The sequence below is a fragment of the Saccopteryx bilineata genome, chromosome 9 (assembly GCF_036850765.1).
Source record: "Saccopteryx bilineata isolate mSacBil1 chromosome 9, mSacBil1_pri_phased_curated, whole genome shotgun sequence".
Classification (NCBI taxonomy): domain Eukaryota; kingdom Metazoa; phylum Chordata; class Mammalia; order Chiroptera; family Emballonuridae; genus Saccopteryx; species Saccopteryx bilineata.
In genome coordinates, this window is record NC_089498.1 from 77,716,355 (window position 1) to 77,739,767 (window position 23,413).

Sequence of the window (23,413 nt, forward strand, 5' to 3'; positions counted from 1 at the left end):
GCTTCTCCACCTCTCCCCCTCTCCTTCCTCTCTGTCTCTCTCTTCCCCTCCCGCAGCTGAGGCTCCATTGGAGCAAAAGATGGCCCGGGCGCTGGGAATGGCTCCATGGCCTCTGCCCTAGGCGCTAGAGTGGCTCTGGTCGCAGCAGAGCGATGCCCTGATGGGCAGAGCATCGCCCCCTGGTGGGCGTGCCAGGTGGATCCCTGTCGGGTGCATGCGGGAGTCTGTCTGACTGCCTCCCCGTTTCCAGCTTCAGAAAAATACAAAAAAAAAAATAGTTAAAATTATACATTTTATGTTATGTATATTTTACATTATTTTATTTTTATTTTTATTGATTTTAGAGAGAGAAAGGGAGAGAGAGAGAGAGACAGGCATTGATTTGTGGTTTCACTTAACTTATATATTCATCAGTTGAATCTTGTATGTGCCCTGACTGGAGATTGAACCCACAACTTTAGTGTATCAGGATGACACTCTAACCAAGTGAGCTAACCAACCAGGGCCCGTATTTTACAATTTAAAAAATGTAAGTAGGTAAATGTGAAGGTCTTAAATGGGCAAACATTTAAGAGTGTTTCTTTTTCCCCTAATCAAATACTGTTATTATTTCTTTCTTTACCATCTATAGTATATACTCAGGTTAAGAATGTAATTTAAAAAGTGATGAGAAAGTAGCAAGTATGAGAAATAATATTACATTTATATATTCAACAGATATTTATCAAACATTTAATGTGTATATAGTTCTTTATTTGTGGTAAAAATAAACTAAACAAGTATCACCTATAAAGAGCTCACAGTGTGCTAAACTTTGACTTAAAATATGACCCCAAAAATTGATTTCACAAAAATAGAGACTTATTTTTAAATTTTTTAAATTAATTAATTAATTTTTAGAGAGAGGAGAGAGAGAGAGAGAGAGAAAGAGAGAGAGGAGAGCAGGAAGCATCAACTCATTGTAGTTGCTTCCTGTATGTGCCTTGACCAGGCAAGCCCAGGATTTGAACTGACAACCTTGGCGTTCCAGGTCAATGCTTTATCCACTGCGCCACCACAGGCCAGGCAAAAAAAATAGAGAGCTTTCTTTTACCTACTGTATACCCCTTAGTAGGTCTGTAAACTCTTAAAGCCCTGGGAAATTGAGCTTAAATATTTGGGCCTTTCGCTGACTTGAGCAAGGGGTCACAGGCTTGGCTTGAGCTCGGTCAAGGCAGGTATAAGAAGCAATCAATGAACAACTAAACTGATGTAACTATGAGTTAATGCTTCACATCTCCCAGTCTCTGTCTCTCTCACTCTCTCACCAAAACAAAACACACACCAAAACGAAAAAAAAACCAACAAGAAAAAACTCCTTTCCCTGGGACAAAAGCCTGTCACATCTGGTGTTTCTCTTCCTGGCCGTGCCACATAGGTTGCGTTGCATTAATAGGGGAGGGGCTTATGTTTTGTGTCATTCCCACACTGCCTGCAATGATGCTAGAGCAGAGAGAGCAGAGTGCTGGGATGGTACCTGGCCTAAAGCACTCATAGACTACAATCTACCACAAAGAGGTTTAAGGCAGAGTCCAAAAGACAAGATCAGAACTCTTTTTTTTTTTAATAAATAAATTTTTATTAATTTTAATGGGGTGACATCAATAAATCAGAGTACATATATTCAAAGAAAACATGTCCAGGTTATCTTGTCATTCAATTCTGTTGCATACCCATCACCCAAAGTCAGATTGTCCTCCGTCACCTTCTATCTAGTTTTCTTTGTGCCCCTCCCTCTCCCCCTCTCCCTCCTTCCCTCCCCCCGTAACCACCACACTCTTGTCCATGTCTCTTAGTCTCGTTTTTATGTCCCACCAATGTATGAAATCATGCAGTTCTTGTTGTTGTTTTTTTCTGATTTACTTATTTCACTCCGTATAATGTTATCAAGATCCCACCATTTTGTTGTAAGTGATCCGATGTCATCATTTCTTATGGCTGAATAGTATACCATGGTGTATATGTGCCACATCTCCTTTATCCAGTCTTCTGTTTTTTTTTTTACAGTGATTAAAGCCTTTAAGCAAACTCTTGGCCAATACAGCAAGAATCCATAAAAGAGTAGTGTCCTTAACATGTTCACCAAGTCCAAGTTGGCCCCATCACCATGCCAAATCCCTGAAAAATGCAACCCAACCCCAGTTCAGTCTGTTAGGAGCTGTCACAAGGAGCAGGAGTCCAGGAAAAGTCCGCATGGCACTGGAATTGTTGTCACAGTTCTATACTTTGCAGCTCATGTCCAAGTCCCAATGACCGCTGCTTCTAGCTGGTAATGATTCAGGTAGACTGGAAAAGCCATCTGCAGCATGTGTGGAGATGGAGCTTCTGTTCTCCTCTGCCTGGAGAGATGAGACCAGGTTGCTTTTCCCTGGAGCTCTGTGACTGTGGCATGGTAAAGAGAACCTTGGGAAACACTAAGCTCGGTGGCAAAAGTAGATTCATAATAGAAGTTGGCAAAAGGGGGAAAGAGAGCTCTAAATTAGGAGTAGGTCTCAGCCTGAAATATGAGTGGAGCATTGAGGTAGGAGGAATAAAGGAAACACTATATATTAAACAAAGCTGCAGAAAATAGGACTATCAACACCCATAACAGAGATCTTTGAGGGAAGAATAAAAAACCTGACTATTCAGGCAAGACATAGTTAAGTGGCCCTTGTGCAAATGAGATCAGTTTACCTGCTTCTTGGAAGAAATACCCTAGGCTCGTCCACAGTGTCGTAGATGGGGCCAACCGACGGCCCTGGGCACCTTCAGCCTTCAGTGGCAAACCCCAGCATTCTGGGCAAGGTTAGGTCATAGGTGGCTGGAGCAGGGCTGGAAGAGACTGAACCCTCCCTTAGAGGAGCGAGGGGGAAGCCTACCTTCCAGTGTCCCTGTTTCCTCACAGCAGAGGCATGTAAGTCTGGCAGGCTTTAGCTCAATGACCTTCCTTTCCACTATTGAAGCAGGACCCAGATGGCATCCTATGAGACCCTTTTGGGATGTTGGAGCCTTTAAGGGCGTATCCTAAAAGCTGGTAGTTTCCCTGATCTCTATTGGGCTTTTTCTGCCTCTTGTTATCTTAAAAGCCATGCTCAGAAGATCTCACTGAGGGGTTTGAGGATCCCCATCCGCCCTTTTCCATATATCTGGAGCTATTTGGAAAAGACAAAACAGTGTTATTAGCTGGATCAAATAAAGAAGGTAGTAGCTTGCAGGAGAAAAAGATTTGGCGTCTCCTGTTCATCAGCATTCAAAAGAAATTTAAAAAATTTTTAAGTAAAAAGCATGATATGTTAGACCCATAGCAGTTCCAGGATATGACTCCCCCCTTTTAAATTTTTTTAAATTGACCTTAAAATATTTGCTGGGTACACTTTAATAATACCTTGACTTTAAAGATTGTAAGAAATACACATAATTCGAAGATCAGAACTCTTGATATTCGGGCAGTAATTATCAAAGCAATCCTCTTTTCCTAGTGTGTATGGCTATTGTAATTGAAAGGGTCAAAGGCAGTCTGAAAATGAGGAAAACAAAAGCAGAAATATCAGGCGGCTGGAGATTCTGGACATCAGATGATTTATGTGCCCACAGGGCAATTGAGAATTAAGGGTGGTAATGGAATTACACTATTTTTGAGGAGAAGAACTTAGAGTAGCAATTATATTCTACTTGGCATACTTGGGTGCTGAGTAAATATTAGTAACTTACTGATGGCACATAACATTTCAACTGTCATGTAAATCTCTGGGAAAGCACAATTTTGTCGGGAGTGGTGATGATATTATTGATAAAATGACTAATATGTGACTTTTCTAGCTTGTTACTATCCACTTACCTATGTCTCAACTCTTTATTCTACTTCCCTGTTTGTGTTTGGATCTCATTGCAATCAATGCAGTTGCCTGTGTTTCCTCTGAGCAGTTCATGCAGGTTTCTCTTGGTAGAATTGTAATGAGAACATCTGGGTTCACATCTTGCCGAGGTGGGGTTGTAAACACCACATGTAGATTAAAACAAATGAGTTGGGGCAACCAAGGAAGCCAGCAATATGCTTCCAACTATATGACATTCTGGAAAAGGCAAAACCTATGAATACAGTAAGAAAAAAGATCAGTGCTTGCCAGGAGATAGAGGGGGAGATGAATAGGCAGAGCGCTGGGAGTTTTTAGAACCATGAAAATACTCTGTATGATAAAGATACCATAATGGTAGATACATGTCGTCATAAATTTGTCCGAGAACCCTGATGTGAAGTATGGACTTTGGGTGATAGCGCTGTGTCAGTGCAGGTTCCTCGGTTCTAACAAATGCACCACGGGTGGGGGGTGTAGACAGTGACATGGGAGGTGTTGGCAGGAAGGGAGGCCAAGCATTTGTGGTGGAGGATGGCAGTATATAGGAAATTTCTGTACCGTTCTCTCAATTTTCCTGTGAATCTGAGACTGCTTTGTTTTTGTGTGTGTGATGGGGACGGGGGGGGGGGGGGGGGGACAGATAGGGAGAGACAGATAGGAAGAGATGAGAAGCATCAATTCTTCATTGCAGCACCTTAGTTGTTCATTGATTGCTTTCTCATATGTGCCTTGATGGGGGGGGGGGGTCTACAGCAGGCCGAGTGACCCCTTGTTTGAGCCAGCGACCTTGGCTGCAGCTGGTGAGCCTTGCTCAAACCTGATGAGCCTGCACTCAAGCTGGCAACCTTGGGATTTCTAACCTGGGTCCATCGCGTCCCAGACTGACGCTCTATCCACTGCACTACCACCTGGTCAGGTTAAAACTGCTCTTAAAAAAATAAAGAGACCATGGCCAGTTGGCTCAGCAGTACATCGTTGGCCCGGCATGTGGAAGTCCCAGGTTCGATTCCCCGCCAAGGCACACAGGAGAAGCACCCATCTGCTTCTCCACCCTTCCCCCTCTCCTTTCTCTCTATCTCTCTCTTACCCTCCCGCAGCCAAGGCTGCATTGGAGCAAAGTTGGCCTGGGCTCTGAGGATGGCTCCATGGCCTTCGCCTCAGGTGCTAGAATGGTTCCAGTTGCAATGGAACAATGCCCAGATGGGCAGAGCATCACCCCCTAGTGGGTATGTTGGGTGGATCCCAATTGAGCGCATGCTTCCTGCTTCTGGAAGGAAGAAAGGGAGGCAGGGAGGGAGGGACGGAGGGAGGGAGGGAGGGAGGGAGGAAGGAAGGAAAAAAAGAAAAACATTGGTGATTTGTGATACTTGAGTATGAATTGATTTAAAATTTTTATTTTTCAAAATGTAGAGTAAGGATTATCTTATTTGTTAATATTATGACATGCTTGCCAAAGAGAATAGTTTGTAAATCCTAAACAGACTGACTTACTGTAACCATGTGTTGAATTTCCAGCTGTGTTAAATCAGACTTTGATCCCTCTTAAGAAGATAAATGCAGTATCTGCAGTTTCTAATGGTAGGGGTGGAGGAGAGACTTTCAAATGAAATCTTAAAAAGCCAAGTCCTTGTCCAGATAAAAAATTAGAGACCCTGGGGAAGGCAGTTTTGTTTCATTATCTTCCCCCATTCCCCCCCCCCTCAAAAAAAAGAACAAATGAGATCCTATTGTTAAATGCAAGGTACAGGCTTAGATTTGTTTCCTTCCAGTAGAAGAATCACTTTCCTTAATCAGCACTCTGATCAATGGTACACCTGCCTAATTGAACAAGTTCTAGACTACAGGATACAATGTGAGCATTTCAATTAGCCCCACACAGTTGATAATTGTGGCTGATGTTCTCAGAAAGTCTTCCTTCTCTTCTTACTCTTTTGTAGCTAAGCTTTTATTATTTTATACTTCTGAACCAGCCTTCGAGTGTGGGGATTTCCCAGTGTTTGGTTACTGATATTGTTTTTGTTTCTAAGTGATTTTTTAAATGGAAAAAGAAGTGATCTATTTATGGATATAAGTAGAGATGCTTTTAAATATATTTATTTTATTAGATTTAATTTACTTGTCCATCTTAAAATATATAGAGCCCTCTTCATTGTGACAGGATGTAATTTATAGCAGCTACATTCATGATTTCCATACATTAGCAGTAGTAAATCCTTTTGCTGAGAGTAATACAGAAACTCAACCAGAGCTAGTGAAAATGATATAGTGCTCCCTCACAGAACCAATTACCCACAGAGAAGTATAATGAGCAAGGGAGGTGATCCAAAAAAATCTATATGGTGAGAGTAAAATTATTGTAGAATTTTTGCCTGTGAAAAGTCTTACAATAAGTATATCTTCGATTGTGTTCCAGGAAAAAAATTATTTCAGCATCTATTTAGATCAGCGGTTCTCAACCTGTGGGTTGCGACCCCGGCTTTAGGCGACCCCTGTGTTTTGGTCGTTCGACCCCCGCGGGGGTCACGACCCACAGGTTGAGAACCACTGATTTAGATTAAAATTCATGACAGAATTGTAAGAATAGCCTTAAAATAAAACAAAAGTATCCATGAGTGTAGAGACAATGGTGATAGACATGTTGCAAACAGTCCTGTTGTGCCCTGAAGGATGTGAAGTAGCCCGGAGTGCTGCTGTGAGGGCGGCTGGTCACCAGCCCGTCCTGTGGAGGAGTGACTGCCTTGACCACAGTTACAGCACATGCCAATGGAAACGAGATAACGCGCCTTAAAAAAATAGATGATTTAGATCATCACAGGAAGTCTCTACTTTAAGAGTTAATATATTTCCAAAGACCACATCTAAGCAGTTTGCTATAAAGGAAAATCCTGAGTGTGTATGATCTGTATCCTAATTAGGAGTGTGTTTGATCTGTTCAGACAGACATCAGTTGAATAAGTGGGTTAAGTTGCAAGAAATGAAGTCTCATTCTTTATTAGAGAAGTGTCAAGCAGAGTGCTGAAGTGGAAAGAAACAAATACCCCCCCCCCCAAGTATGTTACCCTGAAAACAACATGAACAATTTTCAGCCTCTATTGTCCTGGTCCTATGAGTGGTGCTGTTTGTGGAAAATAATTCATTACTAATAATAAAGCACCAAAGTTCATAAGATATTTTTAAAAAGAAAAAAGATTTAATAGATTCATACTCTTGTTATAACTTTGTTACTCTCACCACAACTCCCATCTGTGCCTTGACTACGCAAGCCCAGGGTTTCGAACTGGCGACGTCAGCATTTTCAGGTCGACGCTTGATCCACTGCACCACCACAGGTCAAGCACTTGTATTCTTTTTTGAGAGAGAAATGAGGAGATCACAATTAGGTACTGGCACCTGGGTGAGGCCTAAAATCTGTCTTACATGCAGCTGGTACTATTACTGAGTGAGCCCTAATAGTTAATACTTGTAGTAGTGGTGAGATAATTTTCCTCCCAGCTGATTTGAAAATTTTCATTCTATCTTGTCAGATTATACCTAGGGAAGTACAATTATGTCCAAACATAAGAGTCATTTATGGTAAATAGCACCGTCTTTGGGTTAGACGGTGATGGAACCCACAGTGCCATCAATGGTTCAGATGTCATCTTGTTGTCATTAAGGATATACATTCAAGAAAGTAATAGCTATTTTTGGACCTGTTAAACCAGAGGAACCAGTTACTATCCTGCAAGCAGTTTGCTCATTTGTTCATTCATTTATTCAACAAATGTACTTTGAGGCTGCAGCTACAGCAGTGAACAAAACCTCTGCCCTCCTGATGGAGCTTTCATGGCTTAGTTCAATGAAATAAATAGACACATGATACATAATATGTCAGACAGAGGTGACTGCTGAGCCTGGAGAACCAACCCAGAGTGGTGCTGGTGGAATGCAATGCCAGAGAGAATGGTCAGGGATAGCCTCTCTGACAAGGTGATGTCCGAATCAACCTCCAAATGAAATGGAGGGACCAACCATGAGGAGAGTGAAAAAGCAAAGGGTTGGAGGCAGCAGGCTGGGGTCCCTCTGTCTTAATACTTACGTGATCTTATGGGGGCATTTAACTTAACGTGTGAAACAGAGACAGAGCCACCAGTCCTGACTCACATGGTTTGTGTTTTTGACACAAGTGAGAAAAGCATTTTGGTAAATGGCAAACTATTACTTAAACTTCAAATTTCAGTACAAAACAAGAAACGGCTGCAAACTAAAGACAGACATACAGAAGAGTCTTAAAGCAGTCCTTTCATACAACTTGTTTTGGAGTCATTGAGCTGTCTGATTTCTAGGGTAGAGAACACTCTTTCCAAAGATGAACTGTTTTGATATTGGGTGTAAAGGATTTATATTCCTCTTCATTTATTTTGTGGTATTATTCACATATGATTCTGTGTTTATACTTTTCTTCCTTTGACACCTTTTTTTCCCTTTTACATAGAGCTTTCCTTTTATTAAATCAGTGACAGGCCTCTTGGTTCTCACTGAGGCATTTCTACCCTGTTCCTGCACTCCCTGATTAATTCATTAGAAAGAAAAAACCCTTTTAGAGTAATATTTATTATGGGAGCTCACAGAATTAAAATCTTTTATGGAGTAATTCTAAACTCCTGAACAATTCATTTGTGCTGATCTTTATCAAGGACTTAAAGTTGTTTATTTGCTCTTTTTGTTTTTATAGTTAAAGAGAATTTATAAATAATCATAACAATATTTGAATAGAACTTTATAATTTACAAATTACTTCACACACACTCATATTTGAACTTCAGCAGCCCTGGAGCTAAATAGCATGAACACTGTTGTGCCCTTGTACAAACGAGGAAACTCGAGGCTCAGAGTGCAAAATTTAAATCTGGATCTTCCCATGATACAAATAGATGAATGAAAAATGCTGAATTATTTTTTAACACTTGCAATTACTAAAGTGATACGTTTTATAAGTAGATTCAGAAAAGTTGTCGACCATTGTTGTAGATAACTCGGGAGGTGAATCCACAGAGGACTGTGCAAGGAGAGGGCAGTGTCCCTGACCACTGTGATGGAGACAGAACTTACTTTTGTCAGGAGGAAGATATGAGAGCCTGGGTGCCCCTGCTCTTCTTGAGTACATGAGCTTTCATTTATTTTTATCCTGTTAGTTAGACTAATGAGACTAACTAATGTGTTTCCTTCATGGCAGAAACAAAAGTAACCATCAGCAAGCATAAAACTTTTTAAAAGTCCATTGTCTTGAACTTAAAGAATACTTCCTCAGAAAAGACTATTTTATTTTGAGGACGAGGGTCCTGAAGACTCTTAAAAAACTTTTTAAAGTATAATAGAATCAATAAAAAATTACAGCTGAGCTGGGAGAGGCCTTAGAAATTATCCAGCCATGAAACCATTAAAAATATTTCATCTGTAAGGAACCTTTGAAGGGTCCCAGATCCCCAGTTTGTGTGAGGCTCCTTTGCTCACAGTCCTGAAGGGCCCTTCAACCTCTCCATGGTCTTCTGATTACTGGAGCCTCTCATGTTCTCAACAAGAATCCATTTCACAAAGGCTGTATGAGTCCACACTGAGTGAGGTACCTAAAGGAGTCAAACTCAGAGACATGAAGTAGAGGGTGGTGGCCCGGGACTTGAGGAGGAGGGCAGTCGGGACTTAGTTAATGGGTACAGAGTATCAGTTTGGGAAGATGACAGTACTGGAGATGATGATGATAGTTAATTTAGTTGTAAAATAATGTGAATATATTTAATGCCACTGAACTGTATACTTAAAAACGGTGAAGGTGGTAATTTTTATGTTATGTATATTTAGCTTTAATTTTAAAAATGAAATAAATAAATACATTAATAAAGGAAACAGTAAAAAAAAAAAAATCCATTCTGTTGCTGGACAGCTCCATTGAAAAGATGAACTCTCTGCAGTAACCCCTGCCGGTCCAAGTTTTGTGCTCTCGAGCCGTGGAGAACAAACCTGACCCTTTCCCCTGGATGAAGATACCCAGCTGGTGCCCTCCCAACAGTCTCTTCAAGGCTAACTAGCCCCAGTTCCCTCAGTAGTAGGTCATGCAGTTTTATTTAGTTTTACCATTTGTTTGTAAATTATCATGATTGAGATAAGGACCATACCCTGTGATTAGCTGTTAAGCCTTGCTTACTCACTCTATCTTCCTTTTAATTTATTTGTTGATGAAACTGGGTCATTTGTCCTGGAGAGTTTTAGTACTTGTATCCCCCTACTATATACAAGTTGGAGCAAAAGGAGGTTTACAGTTGTTCATATGGAAAATAATAATTAATAAAAAATAATACAAGAATATGCCTTGGCTGGGTAGCTAGCCTGGTTAGAGCATCATTCCAAAGCATAGAGCCCTCTTCTTCTCTAAAATCAATAAAATAAATAATTAAAAATAAATAAATAATAATGCAAGAATAGACTGTCCATGTACTCACACTGTAAACCTGCTTTGACTCACTCTGTGCCTTAACACCTTCCTCTACTCTATCTCCTGCGAATTGGTACTTGGAATGATTGATTTTATTTTATAAATGCTTGTAATCCAACTAATAATTTAGTCTAAATCTTTTTTTTTTTTTTTTTTTTTTACAATGGAGGGGATGTTCTTTCCTCCTCAACTTTTTGTTTGGAATATTGCAAACATGCAGGTAAATGGAAAGGATAATGTAATGAAGATACCCAACTACCCTTTACATAGATTCACCAACCATTAACCTTTTGCCATATTTGCTTTCTCTCTCCCTCTGTGGACACACACACATACAAATATATACAGGCCCTCCCCCATGTCATTTAAGTTATAGATATCATGGCACTTTAAAATATTTTAATACACAGCTCCTCTAAGAATGCTTCATTCTCCTATATAATCACAATTATGTTGACTCAAAAAATTGTTACATCTAGTTTATATATTGTCTTCTGCTTAGTGTGTATTTCCATCATTATTCAATTAATGTCCTTTATAGCTATGGGTATTTTAAAATTCAGAATCCAAGCAAGGTTCATGAATTTAGGTTTTCATGCCTAAATTGGTTTTGTCCTTTCTGGTATCTTATATGACATTGACATATTTTGAAGAGTCCTGGCCGGTTGTTTTATAGAATGTTCTTAAATTTGGAATTGCCTGATTGTTTCCTTGTGGTTAGGTTCAGGGTCAGTGTTTCCAGGAGGAATACTGCGTAGGCAGTGCTGAGTCCTTCCATGTAATGCTTGGGAGGCACATGATGTCTGCTTGTCCCATACTGGTGTTGGGTTTGATCACTGGGTTAAGGAGATGTCTACCAGATTTCTCCATTGTAATTAATAATCTATTACATAGCCTGACCCGGCGGTGGCGCAGTGAATAGAGCGTCAGACTGGGATGCGGAGGACCCAGGTTCGAGACCCTGAGGTCTCCAGTTTGAGCAAGGGGTTACTCGGTCTGCTGAAGGCCCACGGTCAAGGCACATATGAGAAAGCAATCAATGAACAACTAAGGTGTTGCAATGAAAAACTGATGATTGATGCTTCTCTGTTCCTGTCTGTCTGTCCCTATCTATCCCACTCTCTGATTCCGTCTCTGTAAAAAAAAAAAAAAAAAAAAAAAAATCTATTGCATATTAATGGTTGCTTTTTAAGCAGTTTTAAAAACCTGTGCCATTGGTAATGGGAGAGATGAAATGGAAAAGATTATGAGCATATTAACAGTTATTGTTACTGTTGGAAATATTTTTTTTTTTACAGAGAGAGAGGGATAGACAGGGACAGACGGACAGGAATGGAGAGGTGAGAAGCATCAATCATCAGTTTTTCGTTGCAACACCTTAGTTGTTCATTGATTGCTTTCTCATATGTGCCTTGACCATGGGCCTTCAGCAGACCAAGTAACCCCTTGCTCGACCCAGCGACCTTGGGTCCAAGCTGGTGAGCTTTGCTCAAACCAAATGGCCTGCGCTCAAGCTGGCGACCTCAGGGTCTCGAACCTGGGTCCTCTGCATCCCAGTCTGACGCTCTATCCACTGTGCCACCGCCTGGTCAGGCTGAAAAGATAATTTTTAAATATTTTTTTTTCTAAGAGGAGAGAAGCGGAATGGCAGGTAGTATAGATGAGGAATGACCTTTAGAGAAGACAGACTTGTGTTTAAATCCCAACTCCACACTTGAACCTGTGCAACTTTAGAAAAGTTACCTAACTTCTCAGATAATAAGTGTATAATGAGTGTATATTCATGGCAGACTTGTTAAGATGATTAAATGAGATACAGTATGAGTAGCCTCTAACCTAGCAGCTATACTATGACCATTACATGGGAGATGAGGAGGACATGCTTCCTAAGCAGTCTGCAGAGTTTAAATCTATTCTTGGGTGTTAATTCTCAAAATTAGCTTGTGATATTCAGGCCTGTTGATAAGAAAATGTGATCAGCAGGTTAGGTGACTTTGTGACATACCAAGAAAAGAATTAAGAATTGGGAGAGCCTGACCGAGTGGTGGCGCAGTGGATAGAGCGTCGGACTGGGATACGGAAGACCCAGGTTCAAGACCCCGAGGTCGCCAGCTTGAGCGAGGGCTCATCTGGTTTGAGCAAAGCTCACCAGCTTGAGCCCAAGGTCACTGGCTTGAGCAAGGGGTTACTCGGTTTGCTGAAGGCCCGTGGTCAAGGCACATATGAGAAGGCAATCAATGAACAATTAAGATGTTGCAATGCACAACGAAAAACTAATGATTGATGCTTCTCATCTCTCTGTTCCTGTCTGTCCCTCTCTCTGACTCTCTCTCTCTGTAAAAAAAAAAAAAAAAAATGGATTGGGAAATATGCCTGACCAGTGATGGTGCAGTGGCTAGAACATTGTTGACCTGGGGATGCTGAGATCCCAGGTTTGAAACCCTGAGGCCGCTGGTTTGAGTGTGGCCTCATCTGGCTTGAGCGCTGACTCACCAGCTTGAGCTCAGGGGGTTAAGAAGAAGGTCACTGGCTTGAGCATGGGGTCATCAACATGATCCCATAGTCATTGGCTTGAGGCCCAAGGTTTCTGGCTTGAGCAAGGGGTCACACCAGTTTGGCCAGAGCCACCCTCACCTATCAAGGAATGTGTGAGAAACAATCAATGAACAACTAAAAGTGCTACAACTACAAGTTGATCTTCTCATCTTTCTCCCTTCCAGTCTCTGTCTCTGTCGCTATCTCTCTCTTGCTAAAAAAAAAGAATTGGCAGATACTTTCATTCTTTTTAAATGTGATATGTCTGTAGTAGACTTGCATAGAATTAAGTTGCCATATATTCAGACCACTTTCTAACTACATTCCATTTTAATCTATTACCAGGGATTATTTCTGAAACAGTTTGTATGGAGTCTGATTGAGACTAGTGAATCATAATAATTTTGTGACCCATTTACATGCATTACTATAAAAGTTTCATTTCATACAAGTGACAATTTTTTAAAGTTAATTAGACTTGGCTATACCGAGGTTAGCAAAAAGTGCTTTGAATTATCAATAATTCAGCAGGGCAGACATTTCTGTATAATGCAGTGGTTTTATAGAGTGTTGTGAGATAGTTATTCCTAAAATAAATGGTGGTGAGCATTCATCAGCATGGTGGGGTTTGCTTGAATGTAGCGTGAAGTGATAGCATCTATGCTTTCTATTATTGGGCAGAGTGTGGGACATCAGTCTTTCTGGCCATGAACTACTAACAACCTTTGTCCTTTGTGTTACCTTTAGTTAAAAGCGAAAAATGAGCATGGATGCTGGCTGATGGCCATGTCTTTCTTATAGCTAAAAATTTATCTGGGAAAGAAAAATGAAATTGCAGGTTTAGATTTGTTTCATTGCATGAATGATATGTGACATTTTGTAAATTATTTATCATGGCAAGGATGGCAGCAATGGCTTGAGCATTGTTATATCAAATGAAAGCAGGAATCCCATTAGTACAAGGACGGGTTTTAGCTAGAATCTATCAGGGGAATGTTGTCATTTAAAAACCAGATTGTTCTTTTAATTGCTATTTAAAGGAACAAAAGTGTTCCCAAGGTACTGCAGTTGAGCAGTTGCAAGTAATAACTATGGATCCATAATTATGCAGTGCTGATTATCTGGCATTTAAGAAATTGTGGCTGGAATCAGTGACCAATTTATTGTAGCTGGTCTTTTTTGGCTTTTCTAGTACAAAGTGTTTTATCCTCTGCTTTGTAACTGAGGCCTCAAAAACATTTGCATAGCTACCTCAGAAAGTAAAACATTTGCATAGCTACCTCAGAAAGTAAAGCCTGAACACATTAAATGAAATTAAGGGCAAGATAATGAACACTTATATTGTAAGATGAAATTAACATAGTCAACAGTTTTGCAAATGCTTGGTCATAAGATGAATTGTTTTTTGATGAGATTTTACAGCAAACTAAGACATTTGTTGGAATTATTATTATCATTTGAAATATTGGAGATGGGTTAGTTTTTGTTAAACTAGCATATGTCTCTTTCACTTATTCAGTTAGAAATATATTTTGAGTGCCTATTGTGCATCAGGCAATGGATTAGGCATTTGGGATAGAGTAGCTGAACAAATGCTGTTTATTCTATGCTGATGTATATTTAGAAAGACCTAGCAAAATCTTGTTTTAAATTTATATTAAAAATTTGTTGATTATACTAAGTTATTTTGCCTTGAATTTATGATTCATGCAACTCAAATATAAATACAGGTACATTATAGTTGCATTCAGATAGCTGTTAGACAACACATGTGAAGGCTTGGAATATGCAAAAAAATTAGTTTTCGTACAGTTTTGGTTGTTCAAAATAAATTTGACCAGATCTGTAGGCACAGTCAACTATTCATATGGATGGGAATACTAGCATTGCTGGTAGTCATAAGTAACAGTGGAGACACAAAATGTATGCAGATTTATACATTGTTCAAAGCAATTTCCTTAGTGAGAGTTAAAGGGTGCTAGGGGGTTAGACAAATGTTTTGTTATTTCTTTTATTAAAATGGAAATGTCAGAGACTGAGTTTTATCTTCTTTGTGTGGCATGATGTGGTTTACTTTTGAAGACTAGGAGGCCAGAAAGGGCTTTTAATGATCTTTTAATTGTTTCGAGTGATGCTACAGAATTTTAAAGTTCTTGCTTAGTTCTAATTCTGTTATTATATCTCCTAAAAAACACCAATATTTTATGTCAGATGTTTAATAGATGAATAATAGTAACCTGAACTAAAACATTTGATAAAGTTCCGCTAAACAATCTGACCTAAGTAGATGATATTTGTAATCTAGAGTGCTGAATATGTAGATGCCTCAATTTATTATAGGCATGTAGGTTATGGGAATGATAGGAGATTTCAAATGAATTTTTGATGTTCATTAATGGAAAGATACAAACATACACAGGCCTTAGGTTTCATTGGTTTAATAAAAATCACTTTTCATTCTTATGTATTACACTTAAAAACATATTCATATAATAAATAGTATAAAATAATTTAAGAGATCTTTTGTCATTAGCAGAAAATGTTGATTTGCATACCTTATTCAGTTTTTCTTTGTTAAAGAAATATGTAAGAAGCTTATGATTTTAATGTTTTGTTTTTAATTTTGAAGTGGAAAACTAACAATATATTTTTTATTTTAATTGTCATAGCCTCGTGCTGATCCCATTCCAATATGTAGCTTCTGTTTGGGGACTAAGGAATCAAATCGTGAAAAGAAACCAGAAGAACTCCTGTCCTGTGCAGATTGTGGCAGTAGTGGTAAGTTGGTATTTTTTTGTATGTGTGTACAATGGCTCCCCATTATAGCCACATGTTGTTTATTGTTCCTTCAAAAGTGTGTTATGTTATATAAAGCAATTATTTAGTAATAGAATACATTAAATTTTTTTATTTATTGATTGATTTTAGAGAGAGAAGGGGGAGGGGGGAGAGAGAGAGAAACATTGATTTGTTATTCCACTTATTTATGCATTCATTGGTTGATTCTTGTATGGACCTTGGCCAGGGATCAAACTCACAACCTTAGTGTATTAGACAGTGCTCTAACCAACTGAACTACCCAGCCAGGGCTCATTTAAAATTTTTAAAAGTGCAGGGATAAAAAAAATAAATTAAAAAAAAAACTGCAGGGATAAAAAAGTATGAGTATATTACCACCGACATAAAGATATGTCTTTATATACTACTTTATAGTATTACTTATAATTAACCTTTAATTTCATACCAGCATTGCTAATTCAATGTGGAGTGGTCTACTTTGCATACAGATTCTATGTGAAGGAATCTACATAAGTTTTCAGGCTGGATACAACCAGAATCGCGTGTTTTCTATAACCTGAAGTCTCAATTAAGACAGTGGTCCCCAAGCCCCTGGCCACGGACCGTTAGCGGTCCTTGGGCCATTTGGTACCGGTCCGCAGAGAAAGAATAAATAACTTACATTATTTCTGTTTTATTTATATTTAAGTCTGAATAATGTTTTATTTTTTTTAAATGACATTCCCTCTGTTACATCCGTCTAAGACTCACTCTTGACGCTTGTCTCATAAGTTCGACAGTTATATTTAAAAATACCACAGTTTTTATGCCGGTTGCATAATTTTATTTTGTACATTTATCCATACCACCCTAAAGGCCGGTCCGTGAAAATATTTTCTGACATTAAACTAGTCCATGACCCAAAAAATGTTGGGGACCACTGAATTAAGAGATATTTGAGCTGGAATAATAGTGTTTCAGGTCATGACACCTACTGGTGAAATATAATATTACATTCACAGTTCTATGTGACTCTGAATGAAAGGGATAGTATATATAGTACATATTTTGGAAATTACAATGATAGAATGAAGAGATCATCAGGCATGAAAGAAATTCAGATTGCCTAGAATTGCCTGCCCAGGCGGAGGCGCAGAGGATAGAGTGTTGGACTGGGATGCAGAGGACCCAGGTTTGAGACCCCGAGGTCGCCAGCTTGAGTGCGGGCTCATAGGTTTGAGCAAGGCTCACCAGCGTGGACCCAAGGTCGCTGGGTCGAGCAAGGGGTTACTTGGTCTGCTGAAGGCCTGCGGTCAAGGCACATATGAGAAAGCAATCAATGAACTACTAAGGTGTCGCAACGAAAAACTAATGATTGATGCTTCTCATCTCTCTTCGTTCCTGTCTGTCCCTATCTATCCCTCTCTCTGACTCTCTGTCTCTGAAAAAAAAAATGCCTAGAATTATATAGGAAAAGAATGGTCCATGTAGAAGGTGATGCTGAAATCAAGGAATGCTGGGTGGGGACACTGGACCTCTTGCAAATTGCAATGCCCCCAAATGTTTTTTTGAGTGACATTTATTGGATTTTTAAAATTAATCTCTTTGTGTTAATCTTTAAATTTTCTTCTAGTTTACTGAAACTTTATCCCACAGTTATTCTTAAATTGATGACCAACTATTATTTCTATAGTTATAGTTATCTTTAAAAGCAACAACAGCCCTTGCCAGATAGCTCAGTTGGTTAGAGCATTGTCCCAAAGTTCAGAGGTTGCCGGTTCAATCCCCTATCAGGGCACATTCGGGAATGGCTCAATATTCCTCTCTCTCTCTCTCTCTTTCCCCTTCCTCTGTCTCACTAAAATAAAAACAACAATAAACAAAAAAACTGCAGAATGCCATAGTGTATTTATTCTCTTTGAGGAAGTCAGTGTTATGTAGTGGTTAAGAGAAAACTGGAAGCCAGCAATAGCCCAGCTCCTCTACCTTGAGTTGATTTATTAACCATTCTGAGCCTCAGTTTTATCATTAGAAAATTAGATAATATTTGCACTACCTCTTGAGTTTTGTAGGAGTCACTTGAGAAGACAGAAGTAAATAGATTAGTACAGGGTCTACAACAACTCTGGTAAATGTACTGTAAATGCCAGCCATTGTTACTATTTGGCATGTTTGATATTGTTGTCCTTAATTGTTGCAAGTAATTTAAAATCTTATCTCCGCTTTTGACAGCTGCTTGATGCTGGGCTGGAGATGTTTCACGCTGAGGCATGGCAGTGTTGTGTAATGAGTCTTCTTCCTCTTAGGAAGATTTAACTTGATGGGCTCTGTGCAGCTTTCAGGACCTAACTAGGAGGGGAAAGCCTTGGAAATAAGACATTTCAAACTCTGCTTGAGAAATGCATTGTGACAGTCTTTTTGATGGGCTTTACGGATTTATTAAAATTCTTTTACCTGCCCATGTTATCATGGATAGTGACAAAAGGGCAGGGAAACATTATCTGTATGTTCAGTTTAATAAATTTCAACCTTACAATTTCCCTGTTTTATCCTGGTGAGGTAGTGCCTCACTCATCAGTTCTGACTCTGTAGTTATCTTTTGGGTTTTCTCACGAGGCTCATTCTGAATGAATTATTCTTTTGTTTAACTGCCTGATCAATTTCAGTGACGTTCACTTGTCTAAAGTCTACCTTTTGTGATTTTTAAGGTGGTACTTTAAAAATACCCTTCACTGCTTTATTTCGTGAATATGTATTTTGTCCAGGCGCCTGGACAGATTAAAGACACACTTAAGTGTGGGAAGAAAAGTTCCCTTCTTATATTTTCTTACCTCTGGTGATACACTTACTTGAGTTGATAAGGAATTCGAGATCATTATCTTCTAGATCATAACTTCAAGGCTTCCTTCACAGGGTATAAAGGTGTAATTCTAAACAGGTAGATCTTAGATTTTCTGATGTAATCAATCTCCCTTCGTCTTTCCCAGATTGAAGACCTGCCAAAGGAGAGGTTTGATCTCCCTTATAGTTGGAGGTCACTGAAATTTTTCCCCCTAAAGCTTCTTACTTTTCCAGAGTATGTAAGTGTAGTGTTATGTTTTCTCTTTTCAAAAATACTCTCTTGTTTTATCTTTTCAAAAATGGAGAATGGATTGAGGATTCTGTCTAGAAGGCTTATATAGCTACAGTCATTTTGTAAGCCAGTCTTTCTCCCTCCCTTCAGGCAGAAAGAGCCAGAGGCTTTGCCGTGGAGGTATGGGTCATGGCAGAAATTCAAGCTTTGGGGTCACCATGTCCCTTTGTTTAGGACAGAGGATGGCTCACAGTGCTTCTCTGGACTCTGCAATGGGATCCGGCTGTACTCTTGAGGTTCACTTAATATTCCCTGGGGTACGGTGCCAATCTGGATTTAGCTACATTAGTCAAAAAAACCATTGTTCTTAATTCTGGGAGATGCATTGTAGACATTTAATTTACTTCATCTGGTAGATCAGATGAGTGGACTTTATTATTTGTTAGTCTTTAAATAGAAGAATCAAAATAAAAATAAAAATAAAATATGGTTTTTCTTAGAGCTTGGGAGGAATTAATGTAGTTATAATGCTCTGTTGTGACCTGTTGGTTATTATAGGGAAAATAATAAAATAGGCTGAGATGGCTCGACAGTGCCCTTTAATGATGATGGAGAGCCCCGTTGTCACAGTCCAGGCCAGTTTCTCAAGTGGGAACTACAGATTGGTGTGTACTCCTAGTTGGTCTTATGGTAATGGCCATTCTCACATTCAAAAGAGTCCTATTGGTTCTAGGATTGAATTGAGACTGTTTATAATGATCAAAGGAATCCCTAATGTAAGATGTTTGTGTGAAAAAAATAGCCAGAGCAGTATAAAACCAAGAAAAGGAAATGTAGACAGCAGCTCACAAGGAGGGTCCTTCTTAAATGTGTTTTCCAGGTGTGCCTGCTGGTTCCTAGCTGCCTCTATCTGAAGGGCTATTTGTATGATACCACATTAGACTCTGCTTAGATTTCATAGACGTGGGTAATAAATGTTCCCTTCTGCTTACATCATACAATTAGAAAAATTTCTATTCTTAAGATGGCTCAATACCACAAAAGGGTTGTATTTTCTTTAATTATGTTTTTTTCTGCTGAAAGTTCTTTTGAAAATATCATTTGGGTTTGCAGGTTGTAAAAATGTGAGGTGAGGTGCATAGTGCAAGGAGCCCCCGATGTGGTCTCTCAGTTCTCTGTTTGCCGGCTGTGTGACTGCAGTTTTCCACGTCTGTAAAATGCAGAGGGGGACAGCTTTGCCCTGTTATCCACACGGCTGTTGTGAGGATCCAGTGAGATAATATGAAGATTATCAGTAACTGTAAGACATCCCACAAAAGTGCAGGATTCTTCTAACCACTGATACGAATGTGAGAATCAGCAAATAGTCTTCAGATCTGTGGAAATGTTGGGACTAGAAAATTATTTTGCTTGACTTTCATGGATCAGCCTACTTTGAAATGAACACTGTTATATTCTCTTTGCCTCATTAAGACCAAATTATCTTTAATTAGCTTCACATAAGTATTAGATATTATACCAAATGAAATTTTGTATCTGCTACTCAGATTGCTGGGTGGTTAAATCTTACTTACAGATGAGTTGTGTGCGTGTGTGTTTTCAAATTAGCAAATCTAAGATAAGTGTACAGTTCAAAATTACAGCATCATTCTAAGTGGAAGCTCATTGAAATCAGAGACAGAGAAAGGCTGCCATGATTTAGCTGGAGAGTTAGAAAAGCCACCTCCGTGTAGTAAAGGTGTGGAGCATCAGTCCACCCTCAGGAGACCAGAGATCTCTCCTGGGGTTGTCGCCTCCATGTAGCAAAATCTAAGTCACTTTCCAATCTTTGTCAAAATCTGTTGGACATCTTTCAGTCCACTCCAGATACTACCCTCAGCCCTGTTTGACCTGCTGAGAGTCTGTTCCTTGAAGAGGTTTCTTCCTTTGGCTTCTGTGATATTTTATTTTTTGTATTCTCTCTCTCCCACTTCCTTCCACATCTTTTGTTAGCTCCTTGGCTTTTCTCCATCCCCTAAATGTTTTTTCAGACTTCTGACTTTGGCCCTGTGTTTTTTACTTCGCTTCATAGCCCTTCCTCAGCTCCAGACCCTTGGATATAAATGCTTCCAGAACGTCTCCATTTGGACTCCCCATAGGCTCCTCAAAGTTAATGTCCAAAACAGCTTATCAACCTTGCACTGCCCCCTCCACCCCAAAACAACCACCACAATAACAGAAATCTCAACAAACATACATCTTGCTTCTTTTCAGGGATTTACCATTTTAGCCAATGGCACACTGCTGACTATCCCTTCAGTTCACAGCCGGAATTTAGGGCCATGCTTTGTTCTATTCTCTCACTGCAAGGAACCACCCCAAATCCATTGATTCTGTATCCTAATATCCATTCTGCATCCTCAGTCTATCCACACACCCCCACCAAGCCAGCTCAGATCTGCTGTTGTAATAACCTCAGTCTAAGCTGGACCCTCTTTCCTCTCCTCCATTTTTTATACTGCAGCCTAAGTTACTTTATAAAATTGTAAATCTAACCACAGAATTTTTCAGTGACTATCAATTACTCTTAGGGAAAAACTCCAAGTTTTTAAATATAGCCCCTAAATCTCTTCTGGATTGGGCCCTTAACTGTATTCCACATTAGTATCACGTTCATACTGTGTACACTCTTTACACTGAACTTCTCTCCTCTCTGTGACTGTATCATGTTCTCCCCCACCCCACCTCTCCGCTGGTCTCATCAATCTCACTTATCCTTTGGGTGTCTTCTCTAGGAACGCCCTCCTCTAGCCTGCTAGATTCTTCCATACCTCTGAGCTCTCCCATTGTCATGTGTTAATCCTAATTCTTATTTAATTCTTGTCTGTCTTTCCTGCTAGACTATATAAGCTGAAGTGTCTGTCCTTTTATTCACTGTGACTCAGATGGACAAGTGGTTGGTCAGATAGCCAGTCCAGGGGACCCAGTGTCTTGAGTTTTTATTCGTTTTCTATTTCTGCTATAGCAAATTCCCAGAGTTGTTGACAGAATTCAGTTCCTGTGTTCGTTGGCTGAGGTTCCCTCCCCCTTTGTGGTGGCTGTTGGGTGAATGGCATTCCCTGCTTCTAGAGGACACCCATGATCCTTGACTGTGCCCCCCCTTCTGTCTTCAAAGCTATCAAAGTGTGCCAGAGTCCTGCTTTGAACCTCTCCTTCTCTTCCTTTCATTCCATCTTACCCCAGCTAAAAAAGATTCTCTGCTTTTAAGCACTTGTGATTAGATTGCGCCTCCCCAGATAATCCAGGATAATCTCCCTGTCTCAAGGCCTGGACTGTACCCTTAGTCTCCTCTGCAAAGTCCCTTTAGCAGTGTAAAGTAATATGTTTATAAATTACAGGGATTACGGCGTAGACATCACTGGGGGCCATTACTTTGTCTACTACAGAGCCGGTGTTTTCTTTCTCCACAGTACTTCCTTCAGAAATCATTTCTCCTGGTCTGTGGTCTCATTGGTACTTATTTAATTTAAGCAGTATTCCTTTGGTTTTGTTAGATATAACTGTTATAAGCTACTAGTGCCTAGTATGTGTTTGTAATAAGAATGAATGAGGGAATGAATATATTATTATGATCTTAAATCTGATAAATTGCAAACCACAAAAGTAAACCAAATTTCAGAAAGACAAAACACCATGAACCTGAATTTTAGAGGAAATTATTGAGAAGAATGGCTAAATGGGAGATAGGGAATTACACTGTCAATTGCATTGTTGTCCCTTATCTGACTACTATAGTTGTGTATTAGTAATATCAAGACTCAGTTCCCGTCCTTTGTGCTATGGTAAGTTGGCCATGAGAAAACAAAGTAGAAATATTTCTTCATCCCTCATCATCCCTTACCAGAATGACAGAAATTTAGAGCTGGCAGGGATCTCTGGCCAATCCTCTTGAGCTAAATAAAGGTTAGATTGCTGCCTAAAGGAAAGATAGACTGAAGATTTTAGAATTTGATAGGGTAGATTAAATGGTAGTAGTTGAGATATAATATTGCTTAAAATGAGTGAAAGTAATAAGAGGAAGAATATTCCATACTCTTGATTAAAAGTGACTGAAATCCATAAGTTTTTCAAAATATACGATCATTAAAAAGTATTTTTCATAGGATATCTGTGAGAATAGCAAGCTATAAAATGATGTGAATTACCTTAGTTGCTGAATATTAAGCTACAGAGTACAAAAGCAGATTTTAATGTAGAGAAAAATTTAGTGCATGAAATTGAGGTCATATGTGCTAGTGATGTATGACTTACAGGAAGTAATAAAAAAGGAGAAAAAGGGAAATAAATGGTATACTTTTAAGCTGATGGGGACCCATTTTAAGGGTGGAATTTAAATTGCTGTTCTTTAAAACTTGCGTTTTTACCCCCTTCACTATATAAGGGGGGGACCCTGGATCAAAGTAGACTTCTTCCTTCCCCCTTTGGAGTATACTTCTTAAAGTCGACCAGCAAGCTATCTTTGTTTGCTGTTCCTGAGCAGAAAGAGGTGATTGATACCATTTTTATATATTTAAACGTTCCCCCCACGTGTATTTGAATGAGAGAAGCCCTTGTAAAAGAATGGTGTCATAGGTTAAATGCATCTGCCTGGGTGTCTCTCCTGCCTGAGGTCATACTCCTATGACAACATTTTATTTGCTC

The 23,413-nt window shown here is 39.4% G+C and overlaps 1 protein-coding gene across 7 annotated transcripts in view; it reads left to right on the forward strand.

Annotated features, from left to right (window-relative positions):
• KAT6B (lysine acetyltransferase 6B) overlaps nt 1-23,413 on the forward strand; it is a 214,948-nt gene that overhangs the window by 127,280 nt on the left and 64,255 nt on the right. For all 7 annotated transcript variants that reach the window (XM_066244013.1, XM_066244012.1, XM_066244011.1 and 4 more), the window contains exon 4: nt 15,552-15,660. In XM_066244013.1, the coding sequence (XP_066100110.1) occupies nt 15,552-15,660 (109 nt within the window). The remainder of the gene's footprint in view (nt 1-15,551; nt 15,661-23,413) is intronic.